Source organism: Aulonocara sp. 'chitande type north' Nkhata Bay, linkage group LG10 (genome assembly GCF_057382095.1).
Source record: "Aulonocara sp. 'chitande type north' Nkhata Bay isolate Kocher_YH1m ecotype deep benthic linkage group LG10, A_spYH_male_GT1.1, whole genome shotgun sequence".
Classification (NCBI taxonomy): domain Eukaryota; kingdom Metazoa; phylum Chordata; class Actinopteri; order Cichliformes; family Cichlidae; genus Aulonocara; species Aulonocara sp. 'chitande type north' Nkhata Bay.
The window spans coordinates 1,220,001-1,240,000 of record NC_141353.1 but is presented as its reverse complement, the minus strand read 5'-3'; the positions used below and the strand labels follow the sequence as shown (position 1 = coordinate 1,240,000).

The following is a 20,000-nucleotide window of genomic DNA, read 5'->3' as shown; positions in this document are numbered from 1 at the left end:
CTTTATGGTTCATTATAAAATAATAACACAATAAGATACCCCAGAGGAACAGAGAATAGTTTTCACATTATTTTATCACTGGTGAGAGTAGAAACTAAAATGACTGCAGCAGAGAGCAGCACAGACAGCAGTGGGTAAAGTGGATCTATTTTTCGATTATCTGATGGGACTTCTCAAAGACAGAGGACAATTTTCTCTGCAGAGTATTAAGAGCCAGCGTATACGTCACGGCAGCCTGAGCTCGGTCGATAGCTCATCATTCCCCATCGTGTGGGACGGTAAATCTCCCTCCTGTCTGAGCGGAGAGTGGAGGGCACCAATGTCAGTCCTCCGAGTATGGATGGCTCAAAAAACCAGGACGCGTTCAGAGAGCGGACCGAGTACCAACGCCCACCTTCACGGCGAGCAGGAGTTCAAAAGCTGGAGATTTCTTTGGCTTTTTGAACTTATTGAGGGGTTCTGGTGGAAATTTCACTGCATGCATTTGGCAGTCTGAGACAAAATTAAGCTCAGTTTCACTGATGGGTTTGGAAACTCATGCTCCATCACCAACATCAGCATACAGCTCGCGTTCCTCAGATCCCACACACACAGCGACATGCCACAGAGTTTCAGAAAAGCCTTATTCATAAATCATATTGATCAGAAAGGAGAACTCATGGAACGTCGTGTAGTGTGGCCTTCTGCGCGTCACCTCCTTTCTTTATATTGTGCTTCCAATGAGCCAGACTTTGTCTGAGGGTCGTTCATAGTTTCCTTTGTCTGCCTTTCCGCTCATTTTCAGTCCAGTCAGGAATAAAGTAATTTCCTCGGCATGCTGTGCAGTGTGCCGGGTGAGTGCAAGACAAAAGAAGAGGTGGCAGGGAGGGCTGTGCCGTACCGTCCACGACAGAAAAATGTCATATCACTATATTATTGCGATATCATCAACAGGATGCGTTTATGTTCCAAGACGAGCCCGGGCGTGTCTGAGAGCCGCGGGAGCCGTGTGGAACCTGGTGATGCGTGACCCACACATCGCTCTCCACATGACAGGAAGAGCAAACGGTGGATGGAAAGCACTGAAGTGGTTGCATAGTGGAAAAGCAGGGCTTCGGGCAGCTGGTTAAAAAGCTCAGCCCAGACGGAGAAAACATTTTCAGCTTTGTTGTGTGACAGTACTGCGCAGCTCCTGAGGAGTCACAGGGTTCAGTTACTTTAACAGATATCTGCTGCTTTTACTTTAAATGTGCCCCCAGCTGCCTTTGTGCTGACGGGCACTGTGACATAATGCTGAGTCACTACTATTACACTACCGTGGTGCTGCTGCCACCTCATTTCAATACACACACACTGCAAAACAGGAAGCGTGTCATCACTGACACAATGAAGCTCACTGGAAAAGAAAGATGGAAATGACCTTCGCTCACTTCCACTTACAAATGCTGATGTGTGCAAGCATCAAACAATACTTTCTTAACTTCCACAGAAACATCGTTATCGCACATTTGATGTATCCTAATATCAGGCTACATCTCTCTGCCTAACATCCATCAGATGAACAGTATGTGAAAGTCACGTCCTTGAGAAATGGATAAACAGGAAAAATGCATCTTCAGTTGATCCACCTACTGTTCACTGAAGCCTCATCGGGAACGGCATCAGTGGAAGGGTGGATGTCACGAAGCATTTTATAAGGAAGGGGAAAAGGCTGAGGTATGCCACGTCACACAGGAACTGAGCTGAGAATCAGTGGCAACGTCTGATGGAGCCACGGATCCAAGTTTACATTTTTTGGGCTGAAATCATCGTCAATGTCAATCGTCCGACAGGGAGTCGATATCTACATGGTGGAGGCTGCGTCAGGGTTTGGGGCAGCAGTGGTGTTGGATCCAGATGCAGTTTTCAGTTTTCATCTTGACAGAGAAAAGAAGAAAAAGCAGCCGAGATCCAAAGAAGAGCCTTCAAGAGACCCAGAGAAAAGTACAAGAACACTTCAAGAGTTCAGGCTGTTCAAGAATAAAGACGCACACACCAAATATTGACTTTCCAGCTGTTCCATGCCTGTTTGCACAGTTCAATAAACTGCTGCACCCATTCTCCAAGCACAGTCTAAAGAAATGAGGCTTTTGCACAGTCTGTAACTGTAAGCTGGTGCATAACTAACTGTTTGTGAATTCAGTTCCTCATTTATTTGCTGTACATTAATAGCATATTTTATAAAATGTCCCAACTTGCCCAGTTTCCCACTGGTGCGTCATGGAAAGGAACCAGGGAATCTAATACTGTCAATTTGAATATATTGAAATTAGCAGACAAATAAGTCCGAGATTAGGGCTCAAGTTCAGTCCACTGAGAATCAGCCACACCCTGGTTGTAGTGGAAACATTCAAAACAGCAACAAAACAGCAAAATAGCTGTGAAATAAGAGTTCTAATAAAGTCAACTCTCTGGGCTGGATGACTTTGGATTTCAAGTTGAATCAGGTCACAAGGAAACTTGAGTTTCTGAGCTGACACCACTCCAGGCAACGGTGACACTGTAAAGTGTTCGGGTAGTGTAGCAGTGGAGCAGGTTCCACTATAAACAATCTGGTAAAAGTAAGGAAAGCCTGATTTGCATGAGGAAATTTAAGCCATGCTTCAAAGTCATGGCACCAAAGCCCACGCCTGCACTCCGCGTTTGTCACTAACAGAAGAAACAGTAAAAGATAGATTGGGTCGGTTTTTGTGCCGTTTTCCTACTTTCAGAAACAGCTAGAGCAATTCCATCCCAAGTCACCAGTGCTGTGCTGTAATAGATGGAAAAAGTTATTATGCAGTGAGGATTGCACCACTCCACCCCTCTCTGACCTTCACCTCCCTCAAACTGCAACCGGGGTCACAGTCTGAGGGAACGGGAGCTTTGATTGAGAGTTTTGTTTCCAGTTTGGCACAAGCAAGGAGACTGCACTGAACGCATATCAGCACTGGGTGGAAAAGCCTGCGACAGACACGTTTCCACACAAACTGGGTAACCAGAATCCTAACAGGGGAATAACAGTGCAGTCTATTAGGTGGCGACTTCCTGGACAGTTAGGGTCTCAGATCCCCGAGCGGTACATCTGAAAATGGAGACTGACACATTTTAATTAGCAGGGTCATACTTACAAAGGAGACGCAGGCAGCCAGCAGCAGGATCCTCACCAAGAGGTCTTCAAACTGCTCCACCACCAACTCCCACAGGGACTTGCCTGAAATGTTTAAGTACACATTGCACACCTCGATGCATCACACTTGATTTAACGTTGAAGGCTCTCGCTGTAAAGACGTGTGTCCTGGAAAGACGTGTTGACATTAGCTCTCTAATACTGATAAAACAAGACCAATGCTGTATCTACAGTGTTGTGTGTCCATGGGTGGGTAGCTGCTATAGTGGACACTGCCAAGATTACCCCTCAGTCAACAACAAGAAAGAAAGAAAAGATCCCGGCTCAGGATACTTCATTAAGCACAGAGAGGAGGATCACAGCTCAGTGCAAAAATCAATATTTACCTTCTTCAGCTGGGAGCTCTGTGGATGTCACGCGGTGCAGGTCGTAGAAGAGTCGAATCGGCAGGGCCGAGGCGGAGGAGAAAAACAAGAAGAGAGCAGTTAATACGTTTGATTACCTCAGTGTGACTTTAAGATGCACGGACACGCACAAATTGCTCTGTTGAATTGTTCCGCTTGGTTACGATGATTAAACGCGCCACGCAGTGAGGCAGGACAGCGACGCCGTTGTTTTTCCAAGCCGAGGACTACAGGACGCAATCACACGTCTACTGTTGTGATGACCTGCAAGTCCAATTCTAGGATCAGCCACTCATGGAAGTGCAGCTCGGGATGTTTTGCACAGCGAACCACAGACCACCAATCACCTTTGACTGCTCGTGGTGATGTAACGGCTAACCAGACTCAGTCTCGCCACCTCACAGATGTTTCATGACGAGCGTTTCTTCACTAAGACTGAAAAGCCAAGTTATAAAACTTCAGTTGATATTCTTTTGGAAACCCATACCCACCGCCTGTTAATCAGATATTTCTGAAGGCCCGGGCGACCTCTGACTGACCTCATTATCAAGTCACTGCTGATTGCAAACAGGTTATTCAGTAAGCTGACAGTTGTATATGGGAGACACTTTTTTTGCTCAAAACTAAACTAAATTTTTTAACTAACTTTGTTATAAACGTCCAACCTCATGAATCCCTGCAGCTTCCATGCTGTTTCTGAGCGCGGCAGCAAAGCTCCCGATGCTAGTGTAAGTTAGATTAGACAGAGTGATTGCAATTATAACGAATCTATCCAATGAGCCACTTCAGTTCAGAAATAAGATTAGCTTTATAATAAAGGTAATCTGTGTTAGTTTATCAAGGCAACGGGTTGCTCTCAGCACTGGTGCACATTCTGTTTACTGCACCAAACCCTTTTGTTCATCCACGAGCTAATATCCCACAAAAACAATCACCAAGATTTCAGCACGTTGCTCCGTTCTGTAACATTTTCTTGTCATTTTCAGGCTTAATCAACATTTCAAAGGAGAAATTGTTTGTTTTTTGGCATTCCGACATCCCCCCACGTACATGAGTCAGCGGCAAGAGTAGAAAACACATCAGTCATGTTCTAAAAATGCTCCAATTGACAAGCACTGTTGATCAGTGTCACCACAATGAGACAAAAGCATAGTCGCCGTGTTTGTCGGGCCCATATCGGGTCCAGTGCAAAGTTACGACTGAACAGGTCGGACGTAGCAAACGACCTGAGGATGCATCACTGGACGCGTTTGCTTCGGCGGGATTAGTTATGAATTCTTTCCAGGAGAGTGTGCGTGTTTTCTTACCGACTAAGGGAATCAAAAAAATATTATTCTTTAATCCACTCCTTTTAAGTGAAGCTTTTTCTGCATATAAAATAAGTAAAAGCTTGAATTACAGCCCTCATTACAGAATGACTGTGGAAAAGCAGCTATACTTAGAAGGCAGTGGGCTGCAGCTCTCAATAATAGCAGCATTCTCCTTTAAGCAGTGGAAACCCCGTGTTTCTCTGCATGCTCTGACCACACTGTGCAACACGTGTGTCTAATGTGTAGAGAGGAACTGGAAAGAGGCCGTGACACGAGGCCTCGGCACTCCTTCCACTCGCTGGCGCAGAGAGAAATAAACTGTGTTTTTAGGTGGAGAAGAGATGCTAAAAGCAACCGGGGAGCATGCCAAATTAGATGAAAAGGCTCCTTTATTTACTTTAATAAAACTACACACAGGCCACCACTTCAATGTCCACTTGATAAGGTTTGATAAGGTCAAACATGCAGCTGATCTGTTAGCATTTCTGTATTAGAAAACAACCATCTTGCGGGGGTTGACCCTCACACTGTGGTCAGCTCTCTCCGCTCCACAAAACACCCTCCTCAGACTGTGTATTAATAGCTGATGAGTCACTGTGAATAGCTTTTCTAACCTGCCATCTGAAGGGTTTTCTGAGTGCACTCTGCCAGCAGCAGCAGAAATGTGGAGAAGTGGGTTCTGCTGTTTTCCATGCTCCACCAGTGTGACATAAGCCTCTTTCCCCATAACTGTGCCTCCCCGGTTGTATAATGTTTTTATGGCAGACAGGCTGGCTGTGACCCGACTGCATGAGACAAAGACGGGCTGACTGAAAGGACGAGACAGACACGAGGGTGGGGGATACAGCGAGGAAAAGAGATGGAGGTGTTGAACGGGGTTCCCCGGCTTCCCTCTGCCAAGGATTCCCTCCCAGTCATCCGGGCTCTGTCAACGCGAGGCTTGCCCAGGCACATTCCTGAATACTGACTTCACCTCTCTCCTCATGTCCCCACAGCACCTCCCCACCTCCTCCTCCCTTCTCCCAGCCCAGACAATGAATAAAAGAGGCTGTTTACGCAGAACAGAAAAACTGAGCAGTGCCTAGAAGAAGGGAGACACTTCCTGGAGACAGTTGCCAACAACAGCAACAGTGAGATGCTCTCTGTGTTCAGAGCATCAGGAAGCAAAGCAGGAAACAGTCCGTCTTTCTTTCTGCACTGCAAACAATCTGCCGATAAAGGATCTCACAGTCCGAGCTGCTGCCCCCCCCCCCCCTTGCTCTGAGTCCATTAACAAATTACAGGCCAGATCATTAAAACCCCCAGTAAACATCACATCTGAGTGTGTTAAGCAGTGTTAACAAGCCAGAATCCAGGCTGACTTGTGAAAACTACAAACACAACAAAGTTTTCAGCAGTTACCATGGCGACTTGACTCATGAAGACTCCTTGAAAACAAGTGCGTTACAAGGTAATGTGCAAGTGTCTGTCAAAATTGACCAAGAATAACTATTATGCAATCAGTGGGACCTTGATGTAGCATGCAGGCACCAAGCCCCCACACATTCTCATGTAGATAAGCTCACTGCTGGCCTGCTACTAAAACACCATTAGCATGCAGACAAGCAGACACACCTCCGAGCACACAGCTTACAGTCACCCATCGATTGAGGAGGAGCACGGGGGTGAAGGAGAAAGGAGTATGGAGGCAGTGTGGTGAGGCGTGTACTAGCTGAAGGATTCGGCTCCATCCACTAACCCTGAATGCAAAACAGGTCTATAAATAGCATGATGGTAACCCCTAATGATAGCTTCCTACATCCACTAAATGTGTTGTCCCACTGGAAAAGGTCTGAATGCATTAACCGTATCAAATGTGAATGATAAATGTACTTCATTCTCCACCCTAACATCATTATCTCCGCTGCACAGAAAACACTGCAAGTGACTGCAGAACAGACATCCGCAGTCTGATAATGTCAAAGTTTCTCTCCTTTCCATAAATATCGACAGAGGGCTTCCCTATTCTGAGGAGCTCATATCGAACTACGTTACGTGGGCGAGTATCAGCGACCATCTTTAGGAATCCCTGACCTCTGCCAGGCAACCCTAAAGATCTGCTACCACAGGAACAAGAGCAGTGATGCTAAAGTTACTACAAGAACATCAAGTCCTCACATACGGCCGATGTTCAGTCATTTAAGCCCCAGAAATCGTTCATAGTGGATTAAAGCTGCTCCGCTCAAACAAAAGAAGATTAAGTCAACACAGCCAAGCTAACTGTGGTGCTTTGAGCTAAACGCCAATGAGAACACGAGGATTCTAGTGTAGCATGCTAATGCTATTTAGCAGCACGCAACAAAGCTGAGGGGAGCAGCTGTTTAGTCACAAACAGTGAAAGTAGTCGTAGAGTGTTGGAGCTGCAGAAATGGTGACCGTGTAGTTAGAGGAAAAGTCTGATGACTTCTGAAGTGACAACAACTCAGTTTGAGAGAAGCATAGAAATGTTCACTGGTGACCCAGCCAAAATGTGGCTTTTCCCCAAAATGCAAATTCCCACACAAAGAAAAAGCTAGAAGAGAGGGATTCCTGCTACTGGAACTGGCAACATCTTGTCAAATTTTGAGCCAACCCAAATTGGCTCAATGTCACATATATTTGATTCAGTTATTTGAAACAGTATTGGACCAATTTCTGAAGTAGTGAATCCTTTAGCCTGCAGGCATTCAAACATCAGTGGAAGCACAGCTCAGTTTCTGTAAAGTTTTTATTGCCGGCAAAAATTCTGCTGTTCTTTGAAATATTTCAGGAAAAATCCTGAAATATAAAGTTAGAATAAGTCAAGATTTCTTGAGCAACAAAGGACCAAGTTTTCCCTAACAGCAGAATAAGAACAGCATTAACGTTTTCCCAGTTCACATTATACAAACTTTGTCAAAATAAGTTGGAACAATGGTTTCATTTTGGTGGAAGGAAAATTATATTAACATGCACAGTGGGGACAAAAAGGACGTAGGATGTTCTGCTCAATACAATTTGGCATTAGCTGCGATGATATCGATTAACCGATAGAGTCGTGATTCTTCCCCTGCTGAGCCCACAGAGGAGAAATACCATCAGCTGTCAAAGCTGAAAGGAGATTGGCTCTTTTGTGCAGCTTCTCTCTGAAAGTCTGCGTCATTAGAGAGACTGAATTTAGTTTCAAAGTGGAGATTTTCCTCTTTTCGAGCCAGTTACGACATGAGATTGAGGGTAACGGCCGCTGCAGCTGTCCATTGGCTGCACTGTATCTGACGTCATCAAAGCTGTGGTCAGGGAAAAAGAGAGCGAGTTTTTTCCCTTTGGTTGTTGCACAAGATAGAGCATGCTGAAATCAAACTGTAGCATCATTCTCACGTTCTAAATGCACGCATGCAAGTGTCCTGCTTATTTTACTGCATCGATCATTTGCACGCCATGCTCGACTGAGCCACGAAAGAGTGAAAGTGCTGATGAAGACCAGAGATACGACATCTATATTTAGGCCTTAATGTAAAGAACACTGCTCTCTAACTGTTCACACCCCACGCACACTGCACACTGCTCTTTCTACATCAGATGCAAGTTTAAATAAGCATCCAATAAAGTGCTTTTCCCCACATATTGCCACTAAGTATCTTCAGCTCTGCTGTCAAATTATAGAGGAAAAGGAAGAGGGCCTGTCAACAGAGCAGGACATGCTTGAGGTGATTAGCAAAGAGCCCGTATCGCGTCAGGGCTCAGAGTTTCCTCTTTAAGGTCACAGCTGTGCAAAGAACCATTTTTCGAACATCTCAACAGGCATCTGGCCACCAAACGAAGACGCTGTGGAAAATAGCCAGAAATCCCCAAACGGACAGACTGAAATATCTGTGTATTTATAGAGTTTCTTCTAGGTTTGGAAACCAGAGCGCCACTTCTGTCCAATCACGTGCCTGATAGATTACAACTTCACTGATGTGAACCCTGAAGCAATGGAGGCCACTGAAACTAGTTGAGCGACTTCTATAGGCTGTGTGAATACTTGTGCCCTAGCATTTGAATATATGCTTAACATTGTAAAAGCCCCTTCTCAGCCATGTCTGTGATCCTGCCATCACACCCACCTGCTAACAGCTCATAATCACAGGGACACGATTGTTCTCGACGTCTGAAACGAACCCCAAACAACTGCTATAAATGCACTATTCTCTTCGAACAGTGTGTGGTTATTTTGCCAAAATGATCGGTAGTTTTAACCATCGTATTCAGAAAGGGCCAAAAACAGCTCCTAAAGCAGGTCTGCCTGTGAAGCCAACACTCTGTACTTCCCTTTCCTTCGTACAGCTCCGTTGTTTGGATTGTGGGCCACACTCTGGAGGGTCATGTGCAAGCTGAGCATGGTTATGGTGACATTTTCTTTTTTATTATATACAATATGTAGACAGATAAGTGATTGAGACGCTGGCTCGATGGATGGGTGCATAAAGTGTTGCTAGTAAAGGGCAGAATCGGTGACTGTAGAAACTACTGCAGTCATTGGGTGGAATTAACACAAAAAGCAAGGACGCTCGTTGCATGTGCGTGCAATCACAACTTGTAGGCACACTCAGCTTCATCACGTTTTACTTACAATACGAATGATTTTCTACATGAACGTTCTGCGGTACTAAACTTGAAACTAACGATTAGAATCACAAACTCATCAGGAAAGTGTTTACTCAGATCACAAGCTTCAGCATCCAAACCAGAGGAGGCGCCCCCTGCTGGCCATTGGCTTCACCTTTCAGACTGGGAACTGCTGCCATCTTTTAGATTCAGTCTGTTATTTAACCATTGATCCAACTGTTAGGTTCTAGTGTTCCAGCCACTAATGATCATTAATTGACATGCAGCTGATTATCCATAACCCACGCTGCTCTTGGACGTCCCTGAATGCTATTTAATGACTTTCATGTGCTCTTTACCTCTTTGTGGTATATTTGAAGGCAGTGTAGGCTACAGCACACGCTCTGCATACTGCCCACACTTTGGAACACAAACTCCGTGCATCTCCTCTGTGGATCGGACCGTGCTGTAGCAGAGCATCCAGGCAACGTGTTAGAGCCTCATGACTCAATATCATGTTAACATAAGGGCTTGATGATGAGTGACACATGCAGGGGTGGGAGGGAAGAAGCCGAGACAAGTGACAAGCTAGAACAGGATCACAGTCCCTTAGAAGGCAGCTGGGCAGGCACGCACAGAGCCACTACAACAGGGAAGTGACTCAACACCCCGAAGACTTCAAATTACTTTTCTACAACTTCTCTCAGCCCACACAACACCAACACTGTTACCGCAGTTTAAGTCTCAACTGGACACTTTTCAGTGATCGAGACGCGCTCTGCAAAGCGCCATGGTGAGTGTGCCGGCAGAGAGGAGGAGCAGGAAGCAGCGTGTCTCTCACATTTCAAATGGAGGAGAGATTAAGTCAGGCAGCTTTTATATTGATCTGCAGAACAGGAAGAGAAACAGCCCTGTGTGAGAGCGAGATCCTACCAGAGGAAGCTGTAGTTATTATGTGTGGCAGAAACCAGACTGAAGAAACAGCTTAGATAAAGACAGAATCACCTTAGAATAACAACAACAGGCAGCTTCCATCAGTGAAAGTAACCAAACGCTTTAATTCAAACAACTTCAAAGAAGAGAAGAAGTTCAGTGGCATTCATGACAGTTTATCAATCGAACACTTTTGGTTTGCTGCCACCGGCAATTTGACTCGAAGCATTTCCATCTGCGAGCCAGAAAACGCATGTCATTTTGGACACGGAGCAATGGTGGCGCAATGACACGTCATACCAAGTTGTTTAACCTGTAAATGTTGCACAACTATACTCCAGGGAGTGTCGAGTGACATCCTAACACATTCAGGCTATTCTGAAGGCTCTGCACTTGTGCAAAGTAACTGAAAAAACAGAACCCATAAAGAAAGGAAATAGAAAAGCCTCACACTGTAAATTAGTCACAGAAGGGGCCTTTGTTCCAAAACAGGAGGATATGAATGAAATCTAATTATTTAACATGCTCCGAGTAAGAATCCTTCTCAATTTAAACATCATTTAATATATTCAATTCCTAAGAAGAAGACTGATGCCATGAACACTCGTTCATTCATTCGAGTGTCAGCTACTTTAAAATGTCGGTTTTTTAAACAAAGAAAGTTTAGAGAGCAAACGTGTCGTTTTTCTGACTCTTCCTAACAATGAGTGCAGCACACAATCACTGAGCACCACAAGTGTGCACCCACACACAGGAGAGACAGACCTGCGACTTCCTCTCTCCTGCTGCATCACAATGATGAAAGTGATAAACTGTCTCACAAATTGAGGTGCTTGCAGCGCTCAACAGTAGTTTAGCTGGATGCCTGTAGTGTGCGTCTCTGTGAATGGAGTTGCAAATAAGCGAGCTGCTGCTAGACCATAAACGGAAGGTGTGACTAAAAGGCCAGCTGCCTCCTTTCTGCAGCACAGACTGCTGTGTAGAAAAGGCTCTCTCCATATGTGGGAGCTAATGTTCCAACAAAGCCTGAGGGCGGCTGCTCCGATGGAGCGCGTTTAAAGTGCTGATAGAAAGCTCACCTGTATTTACGTTTCAGCAACAAGTTACAAAGAAAGATGATATAAATATCAGTAAGGTTTGAACCTGTTGCCATCTACACCACAATCAGGGGAAAAATCTCATACTAGGCCGATATTTAACCTCATGGTGGTTTCCCTTTATTTGTGACCTCCATATTATGCACCGACATAATAGTGCAGGACACAGTCTCATCTCAAACAGCAGAGGCAGTGCAAGAGGATAAAGTCCCACCAGGCCCACGACAGTGTCATCTCGGAGTCAAACAGATCATGTAATCTTCCTAGCGTGTCGTGCCTCCTTACACAGACAGCTGGAGCGACACTTGGACAGCAGCTCGCGTCATTTTCACGTCCTATCTGCCTCCAAACCGAGGCAAACGCTGAGCTCAGACGAATAGTGGAGGATCTCACATGTTTGGGGTCCCCTGCTAACCAGACAGTGCACACATGTCAGTGGAGGCAAGGTAATCATACCAGCCGCGAGCTGCTTTGAACCAACGTAGCCTGGAACAAAACAGCAAGGCGCATATGAGGCCCTTGCTTCATCTACAAAGTCTGTGGTTTGCGAGCAGAGGGGAAGCAGCAGTTAAGCAGCCGTATATCACTTTGCAGGGACATGCACTAAAATAGTAAACAGACCCGTCAACTCTCCTGCTGTCATTTTTCAACAGCTTTGACTTGGGAAAAAGCACATGATAACCCTTTTGCAGGTAGCCCCCAAAAACTGGGGGAAAAAAGGGGGGGTATTCCCTCCCTCCAGTGTTTCTCTGCAGCGCGCTCACACAAGGCAGGAAGTTCACAGCTCAAAGCGAAAGAGATGTTATCTGTAGCAAGACGTTGCTTTTTTCCATGAAGTCATCACGAGCCCCTGGGTAGAGTCGGCTGGCTGCAACAAAAGGGCTACTGTTCGACTGGCACAATGCGCGGCTCTGCTCAACAGCTTGGCAGCACATGCAAATGACAGGCCGGGAGCGATAGGTGCGTTGGTGTCAGGCCCAAACTCCACACAAAACCACGCAAACACCAGTATGTGTCGGTGCATGTACGCGATGAGGTAGACCTGAACAGGCTTGCTCATGATCAGCATCAGTCCAGCTGAGAGCCTCAATTGAAAGAGGCTTTGACAGGCAGACCTGGCAACCCGGGCCTGGTCCAGTATGTCACTCTGAAACGTTACATGACTTGACCCAGCTACTCCCTCTGTTATTGTGTAATTTGAACTGCAAAGTAGAGGCCCTGTGTAAGAACCACTGTTGAAAGTGAAAACAGGTTGTTCAAGATTTTCAGTGTGATTATTTACGGCACAGACCATGCCCCAAAGCCCGAACTCTGCAGGACAGCCGAGGATGCCCGTCCTCACACAGCTGCGCATACTGTGTCGGTATTTGGTCAGTGGACCCTTCTTTGGTTTTGGTGAGATACAAGCGCGCTGTCTGTCTGCTCACTAAGCCACTTGACATGACTTCAAACCAGACCAGACACGAGGCGACCTCGGGGAGGGGGACTACGACCTCGGGGAGGGGGACTAACTCAAACACAGATGTAGCTGGATTGGTCAGGCTTGCATTACACCTTTCCTTCCCAGACGGGGCTTCTATGTGCTCGCTGCGAGGTGTTTCAACACGGGCATGAGCATCAATGAATGTGCCTCTGACATTTCCACTGACTGTGCGCCTGAGGGAACGGGGCTGTTTTTTACGCGCACGATCTGCCTCAGCTTGAAATATAACGGCTGCTGAGGGATTTCCTGGGAAATGAATCGATATACATCATGACACGCAGCAGCCACGAGCCGCAAATTTAAGAGGGAAATGATTTACAGAGCTACTCACCGTTCGGTCCATATTTCTCCAGGTTGGCTTTGACCTGTTCGAGAGTCAGCCCAGTGTTTTCGTTCACACCGAAGTTGTCTAAAACTTCAGTCGCCGATTTAGTGTGCGCATTTTCCATGTTGGTGTGCCGGGCTTAGATGATCAGACAGAAATGTAGTTCAGTCACATCTATTGTGGGAATCGGAGGGTGCGCGTGCCTGGAGGGTGTACGAGCAGTAATTTCCACCGAAGGACGCGGGAGCGGTCGGTCACCTGTCCCCCCCCCAAGTGAAGAAAACCTCCGGATCCGCGGTTCAGACGCTGCTCTTTCTGTGTTGCTCGACTGCCGCTGCTACTTCATCCCCATCTGAAGGTGTGCTGTGTCTGTGCCGACGCGGACCGCCTCTCGGTTGTTGTGGGCACTCCCTCCTGCCCTCATTGGCTGCGTGTACCTGAGCGCAGACCCCCCCGCCCGCAGCCACCTCAGACATATCCCCTTGAAATAGGACCCGTGCTCCGTGTGGTGTAATGCGGGTTAATAACTTGTACATGCTCTGTCATGGTTGCTGCTCCTTGTAGGGGGTTTGTCTTTTTTTTTTTTGCCTAAACTTCAGCTGCTCATCAGAGGCTGAGTTGAACTTGAACAAGGCGCTGTTCAAAGCGCAGGTTTGAAAGCACAGCACACAAAACTGCTGCTGCTGCGTGTGAGAGACAAGTGCACATAGGAGCCGAAGACTTGAAGTGAAGGGAACTCAGCCCGGATGCAGCTCTGATGCCCGCTGCGCAGTGAGCATGTAGATGCGGTCATTTAGGTTTTTAGCTTAAAGACATGGCTGCCCTGCGCTCCAGGCTCATCCACCGTGGAGCCGAAAGCTGAGATAGAAGAGTGAAACATGTGCAGGTTCATCTGCACATGTTTCACTCCAAAGTTTCTGTTTCACGCGTTGGAATTATTTTTATTTTCTTTTTTTCTCCTTTTTTTGGAAATGACTGCAGCTCCAACTAATAGCTTTGTCAGCATGTTTGGAAATAATTAACTGAAATAGAAGCAGGAGTAAAAAATTAAAGTGTGTTCATATGGATATTAGTTACTACGAGAATGATGAGACAGGAGATCATCTGAATGTGCTGTGGTTTCATTTTCAGGGAGTTAACTGTGAGAAAAAGTTATGAATGAGCAACATTTTCCACATGTTGCAGCTAACCGGACTAAATGAGGTTTCGACTACATTTACCACACAGGAACCCTCTGAAACACAGCTGTGGTTTTATTCGGTTTATTTGCAAGATAAAAATGCAAATGAAACAGTGAAAGAAATCATTTGACCACAATGAAGCACGATGGCTGTGGCGTCTTTTCAAAAGCGGGGATCACACTAACAGCTAAGCAGAACAAACGGTGACAGCTGTTCTTCGTCCTTGCGATGGTGCCAGAGTGTTCTCTAAAGGAGACTTGGCTGGAGTGTCCTTCTGAAGTCCATTCCTGGCTGCACCGGTACTGAGAAACAACCTTGAGTCCTCAGGAACGAGGCTGAATGCTTAAAAGGAAGATTTCAGATGCAGGCTTGAACTCATACAAGAGGAGAAAGCACATTTAAAGTGAGAACACATGCATACATTTCAGCTTATGAGGAATAAATAATAAATGTAGCATATTTGTGGCAACTTGTTTTTGGTATAAAGCATCTTATTTTGCAGCTGATGCAAAACCATTTAAGGTTAACACACATAAACCTGCAGCAGCAACACATTAAAATGCACCTAAAACACTTGCTTACATTCACTTCCTTCAGATAAGAGTGCAGGCGATCCTTAGTGCACACGAAAACAGTATTTTGCAAATCATTTAACAAGGCCCCACCTGAACTTCCTGGAAAATTGTCTTTTGCAATGATGCTCTTACATAGCATGGCGAGCAGACATCACTAAAACATTCAAGTATCCCCGCCTGTTGGCCAATTAAACTCTCTTTCACCCTCTAACTGATATCTCAATGGTTGAGATGTCATCATCAGCCTGCCAGAGAAACATTACTGTTCGCAGTGCTTTACAGTTTCGAGTTGATGCTTATGGGAACAGAAGACGTTTTCCAAGAAGTTTCAAAAATTCATCGTCATCTGGGGAAGAATCAGCCAAATGAATGCTAGTAAGGAAACGGGCGTTCCAGATTTCACGTCCATCGCTTCATTCCGAGTGTGAGGCTGCAGCACAATCCCCCCGCAGTATGTGGACTCTGAAGTGGGTCTGCTGTTGGAGATCACAGGCACCGGACTGGGACCTCGTTGGGCACAAACTATAAAAGGAACAGGGTGCTCCAATTCTGTCCCTGCTCACAGCTGGCCTCTTCTGTCACAGCAGAAGAAAAAGTATATTTATATCTGAAACTTACGTAACTTCCAGAACTGCTGTCTGGAGGATGGCAGCCGCTACGTGAAGTTCTGGGATGCTAAGTGCCTGGTAGTGTCCTCGCACTTGATTTGGAGGGCCTGTCTTTGCCTTCGTCTCCATGTTCAGTCCATTTCTGTTTGAAAAGACAGACCTCACTACAGTTATCCACACGTCCCAGCAGACAATATGACCACAGGTTCCACTTGGGCTGCTCGCTGCCCACTCACATGCACAGTCAGTGGGATTATTACTGACTTACAGCATCAAATTCTTTTTAAACTTGTGCTCGTGTGTGTGTGTGTCCATCCTGCTGTGTGAGCTAAAAGTTTTGCATCAGGCCTCACGGTGACATAAATTTCAAGCGAACCCCTCCAACACCAAAGCTCTTATGAAAAGGAAATCCCCACCTCCCCCCACCTCCACACACCCCTCTTTTTGGCTCGCTCCCTCTTTCCCTTCTGTGGCACACACTGGGGGACTGTACTAGTCTCAGTGCCAGTCACACAACATTTTCCACACACCACTGTCAGCCTTCCAATAGCATTTGCTTTCCCCTTTCGCTTGCAGGGTCATTTGCATGAGGGAAATGAGCCCTGCCCTTCCAAGCATAAAAAAAGACGTTCTCCTCCATCTCGACAGAACCCACCGAAGATGACACACGCCACTCTCTGTGCGCCTGTGGTTTAGAAATCGATGTGAACTCCAGACTAATTTAAATTTAACTGTGAAAAACAGCCACCATTGATGTTCGCCGTAGAGCTCTGTCCCCAAAGCTGTGGGCCAGGCAGCTGCTGCTGACGCTGACTTTGACTCAAGGAGACGATGATGTCGTGAGGTGACCGCATTTTGGAGCAGGTGTACCTGACAGGCAGCCCAAGTGGGAAGTCATTCCCGCCCAGCCACTTTGCCATTAACAAACCTCTCTACCCCCTTTCCCGTTCACTTCTTCCCCATTCAGAGCTCTGCACATCTGTGAGAAATCCATCATTGCACAGTCTGCCGCGGCAGGATGCTGCGCCGCCCGTCAGCCCGAGAAAATAAGAGCAATGGTTTAATGTCAGGGGAGAACTGGCTGCTTTCATGCTGCTTTAATATCAGCTCAACACTTTACATTCACGTCTTGATTTAAGAAGCAGCCTCTATTAGGGAGGTGTTCACTTTTCAGATCATCAGAACCAACATGCTCCAAATCCTGGTAATCATCCTATTCAGAGTGGACGGTTCTCGCACCATCTACTGTTGCGGGGACCTGCAGGAGTTGCACACATTTCTTATATTATTCCAAGTCCTCAAACCTTTCCCACAGCACCATTTCCACATTTTAAAAGCTTTACTTAGACATAATTTCACAAGTCGGCTCAGTATTTGCTCTGAAATCTTTCATGAAAAGCAGATATAGAGTTCAATCTGTTCTATTAAAAAGCTATGTTTCCATTTTCTCCTGCCGGTGTTAGTTTCCCACGTCTGTGAGAGGTAGTCAATAAGAGTCAAGTTGCACTTTGAGGTTACTTTCCCATCAGTAGATGCTGCCTGCTCGCACAGAGCCCCATGGATGGAGCAGAGTGATTACACCACGGTCCATGCTCCGTCTTGGCTTTGTGACAAACAAGCACTTGACTGGTAGGATTGCAGTCACTGTGGTTCAGCCTGGAGCTAGGCTCAAGCAAAAACGAGGAGGTAACGTCTTTTTAACTCCCTCATTTAACTTGTAGTCTTCAGCCCTGACCACCAATGATTCAAGTTACATCGTGTGTGGCTACTTTAAAGGTTGCACAGCCTTTTGTTGAGACATACCACACCTTTTCACATATGCAATAGTACTTTCCAGGCCCTGTAAACCAAATTTGATTAGTTTAATGAGCAGTAGGCAAAAATGTGCAAAAGGAAATGTAAAACAGGCAGAATTGTAAAATAGAAAATAGCCGCAGCTCTTCCCTCGGTGGTCCACGTGTCATAAGCTAAAAAAAGATTTCTGAGCTTCATTTTTGCATAAATTGACTCTCACCTTTCAAGGCGAGCTGTTCTGCTGGAAATCAGATAAAAGACTGGATCTTAAATACTGTCTGTCACTCACCTGAGCTGGAGTGGAAAACAAAACCTGTGATTGGCCAAAGTCTCCAGTCAGAGCTTTAGGAGACTGGTTCCCTTCCACAATGTTTGTCTATGTTTATTCACATGACACTAAAACCGTGCTACCCACTCCAGGTTTAATGCCCCCCATCCAACTAGTGTTCCAGGGATACTTGACCCCATCCCAGTCCAGCATAGGTGGACTCAGTTGATTTCAATTTGGATATTTCCTATTCTCAGTGTCAGCTGGGCTCTAGCTGCAATCACATAAATACTGGTTCACAGTGGAGTATGAGACCAATGTGGGCAACATACAAATAAAGGCAGAACCATCCACATCACACTGAAAGACAATGTTGAATCATCAGTTAGCATCGGATGCAAATCTTTGTATCGGGGGAGAAAATCTCTGCAGGCACAGGAAGCAGAAGGAGGGTTTGAATCCATTCCCTAAAAAGGAACCCGTCCCATAACAAACAAACCTTACAGCAGCGCGAGAACACAGAGCCACAGCAGCTACTCTCGTTACCCAATCACGTGGCCGGTTACATGTACACTGATGATTCAAAGTATAGTTGTCTTTTATGTCTGTGATTTCGCCTCCTTTGTAACTCAGAAATTAACAGGAGTGATTTCAACACAGCCGGTGTTTTAAGACTGTGGTTAGTCCGTCTGCCTTTAACCTGTTATTCTGTGTTTGATGTCAGTAACCTGCACAATCTCTGACAGCCCACTTTCTACACTTGTCACTACTCATTTTCCCTTCTCCCCAAAGTCAACATTTTAATTGGCAACTGGCACATACACGTCATCATCATCATCATCATCACCAGCAGCAGCAGCACATCCAGGCTGTTTGTGGGCTCGATCGCTTTGGACCGGATGAGTCACTGTGTGATGACGGGCTCATCCTGTCACTCAGCCCCTCTGTAATGGAATCAGATGCAGCATATGAAGCAATTACCCGACTCGCTGACGACGTGCGTTTAAAAGGTGCTGTTCTGTGCTTTTTGCCACACAAACACAGAGCTGGGCTGACAGCATGAGATGCTCCTGACTATCAGCAGTAACAGCATCATCTGTGTCTCCCATCTGTTGCTGTTGATCATTCACCAGCCAACAATCCAACTTGTGACAGGATTCATATTTGCTCTAATGAAGTCATTTATCACAGGATGAAGGCTGAGTTTACTCCACAATCGATATTATTGCTCAAAACAAATTTGTCCTTTAAGTAAGTGTTGGTGCTGCAATCCTTAAAATATTTTACTGCAGTGTTTTGGCATCATCAGAGCAAAAGGATCGTCATCAACATTACATGTATGTGCCTCGGAGCTCCCGCAATCCACAATCAGAGGCCGAAGCAACACACAGCACGCGAATGGGAACAGCTGCGCGTGGTGTCTGTGGGTCCGGCTCAAAGATGTTCATCTTTCTGAACATGTTCATGGAAAACTTGTTTTTGTCCCCTGAAAAAAAGAAAAGAGAAAAGTGCTCATCTCACCTTCGTCCGAGTTCCCCCTGAGCACGAGTGATTACCCGGCACCGAGCAGTTCACTCGCTGACTATGAATCTTTGCAGCTTTACAGGCTTTCATCTAATTTCCTGATGTCACAAAGACATACAGCTCTGGAGTGATCCCAGAATGGGAGAACGACTTTGTCTGTGCGCGGTGCATTAACATTGAAATGCACTTGATTTTTATAGTGAGAACAATTCGTGTGACACCAGTGTACCAACAGTGTCCAAACTACAGAGCTGTAAGTCACCAGCAGGGCGGATTGAATCAGACATGAGTAAAATGGACGACAGGAGACAACACGCTGTCTCAGGCCGCAGGAAGGACGTGGCTTTACAATAAATGGTGCTTCTCTTCTATCAAGAGGCTGGATTGAATTTCTGGATCTGTTCCTCCTGCTGTCCCAGAAGTGATAATGCTATTAATAGCAGTGATGACAAACCTGCTGCTTGAGCTCCTCAGCATTAGCCAGAGGCTGCTCGTTTGACAGGTCATCTACACAAATGAACTCGAGCACGAGACGCCGTCAACAAGTGCAGCGGTTTGAAAACTGGGGAGGGGGGGGGGGGGCTTGACAGTAGCTCTGGTATAAATATCCTGGCAGAGCAGCGGCACACGCTGCTTCAGAGGTGTCGCCACCGTTGTTGTGAAGAGGATTCTTGCCTCGGTTTTTGGTTGTGAAAAGATCTCCCCAAAACTCCCACTTACACCACGACCCCACCCACTGCCAGTATATGTGCTTCTCGAAGGTCAGCCACACTCTGGCACTGCCCAG

At 46.1% G+C, this 20,000-nt stretch overlaps 1 protein-coding gene across 2 annotated transcripts in view; it reads right to left on the bottom strand.

The window, feature by feature from the left end:
• The window catches only part of atp2a3 (ATPase sarcoplasmic/endoplasmic reticulum Ca2+ transporting 3), a 40,019-nt gene extending 26,385 nt beyond the window's left edge, over nt 1-13,634 (bottom strand). For both annotated transcript variants that reach the window (XM_086307725.1, XM_086307724.1), the window contains exons 1-3: nt 13,270-13,634; nt 3,514-3,531; nt 3,129-3,211 (exon numbers count right to left, since the gene is read on the bottom strand). In XM_086307725.1, the coding sequence (XP_086163851.1) occupies nt 3,129-3,211; nt 3,514-3,531; nt 13,270-13,387 (219 nt within the window). In that variant the 5' untranslated portion in view covers nt 13,388-13,634. The remainder of the gene's footprint in view (nt 1-3,128; nt 3,212-3,513; nt 3,532-13,269) is intronic.
• Nucleotides 13,635-20,000: the final 6,366 nt, after the last annotated feature.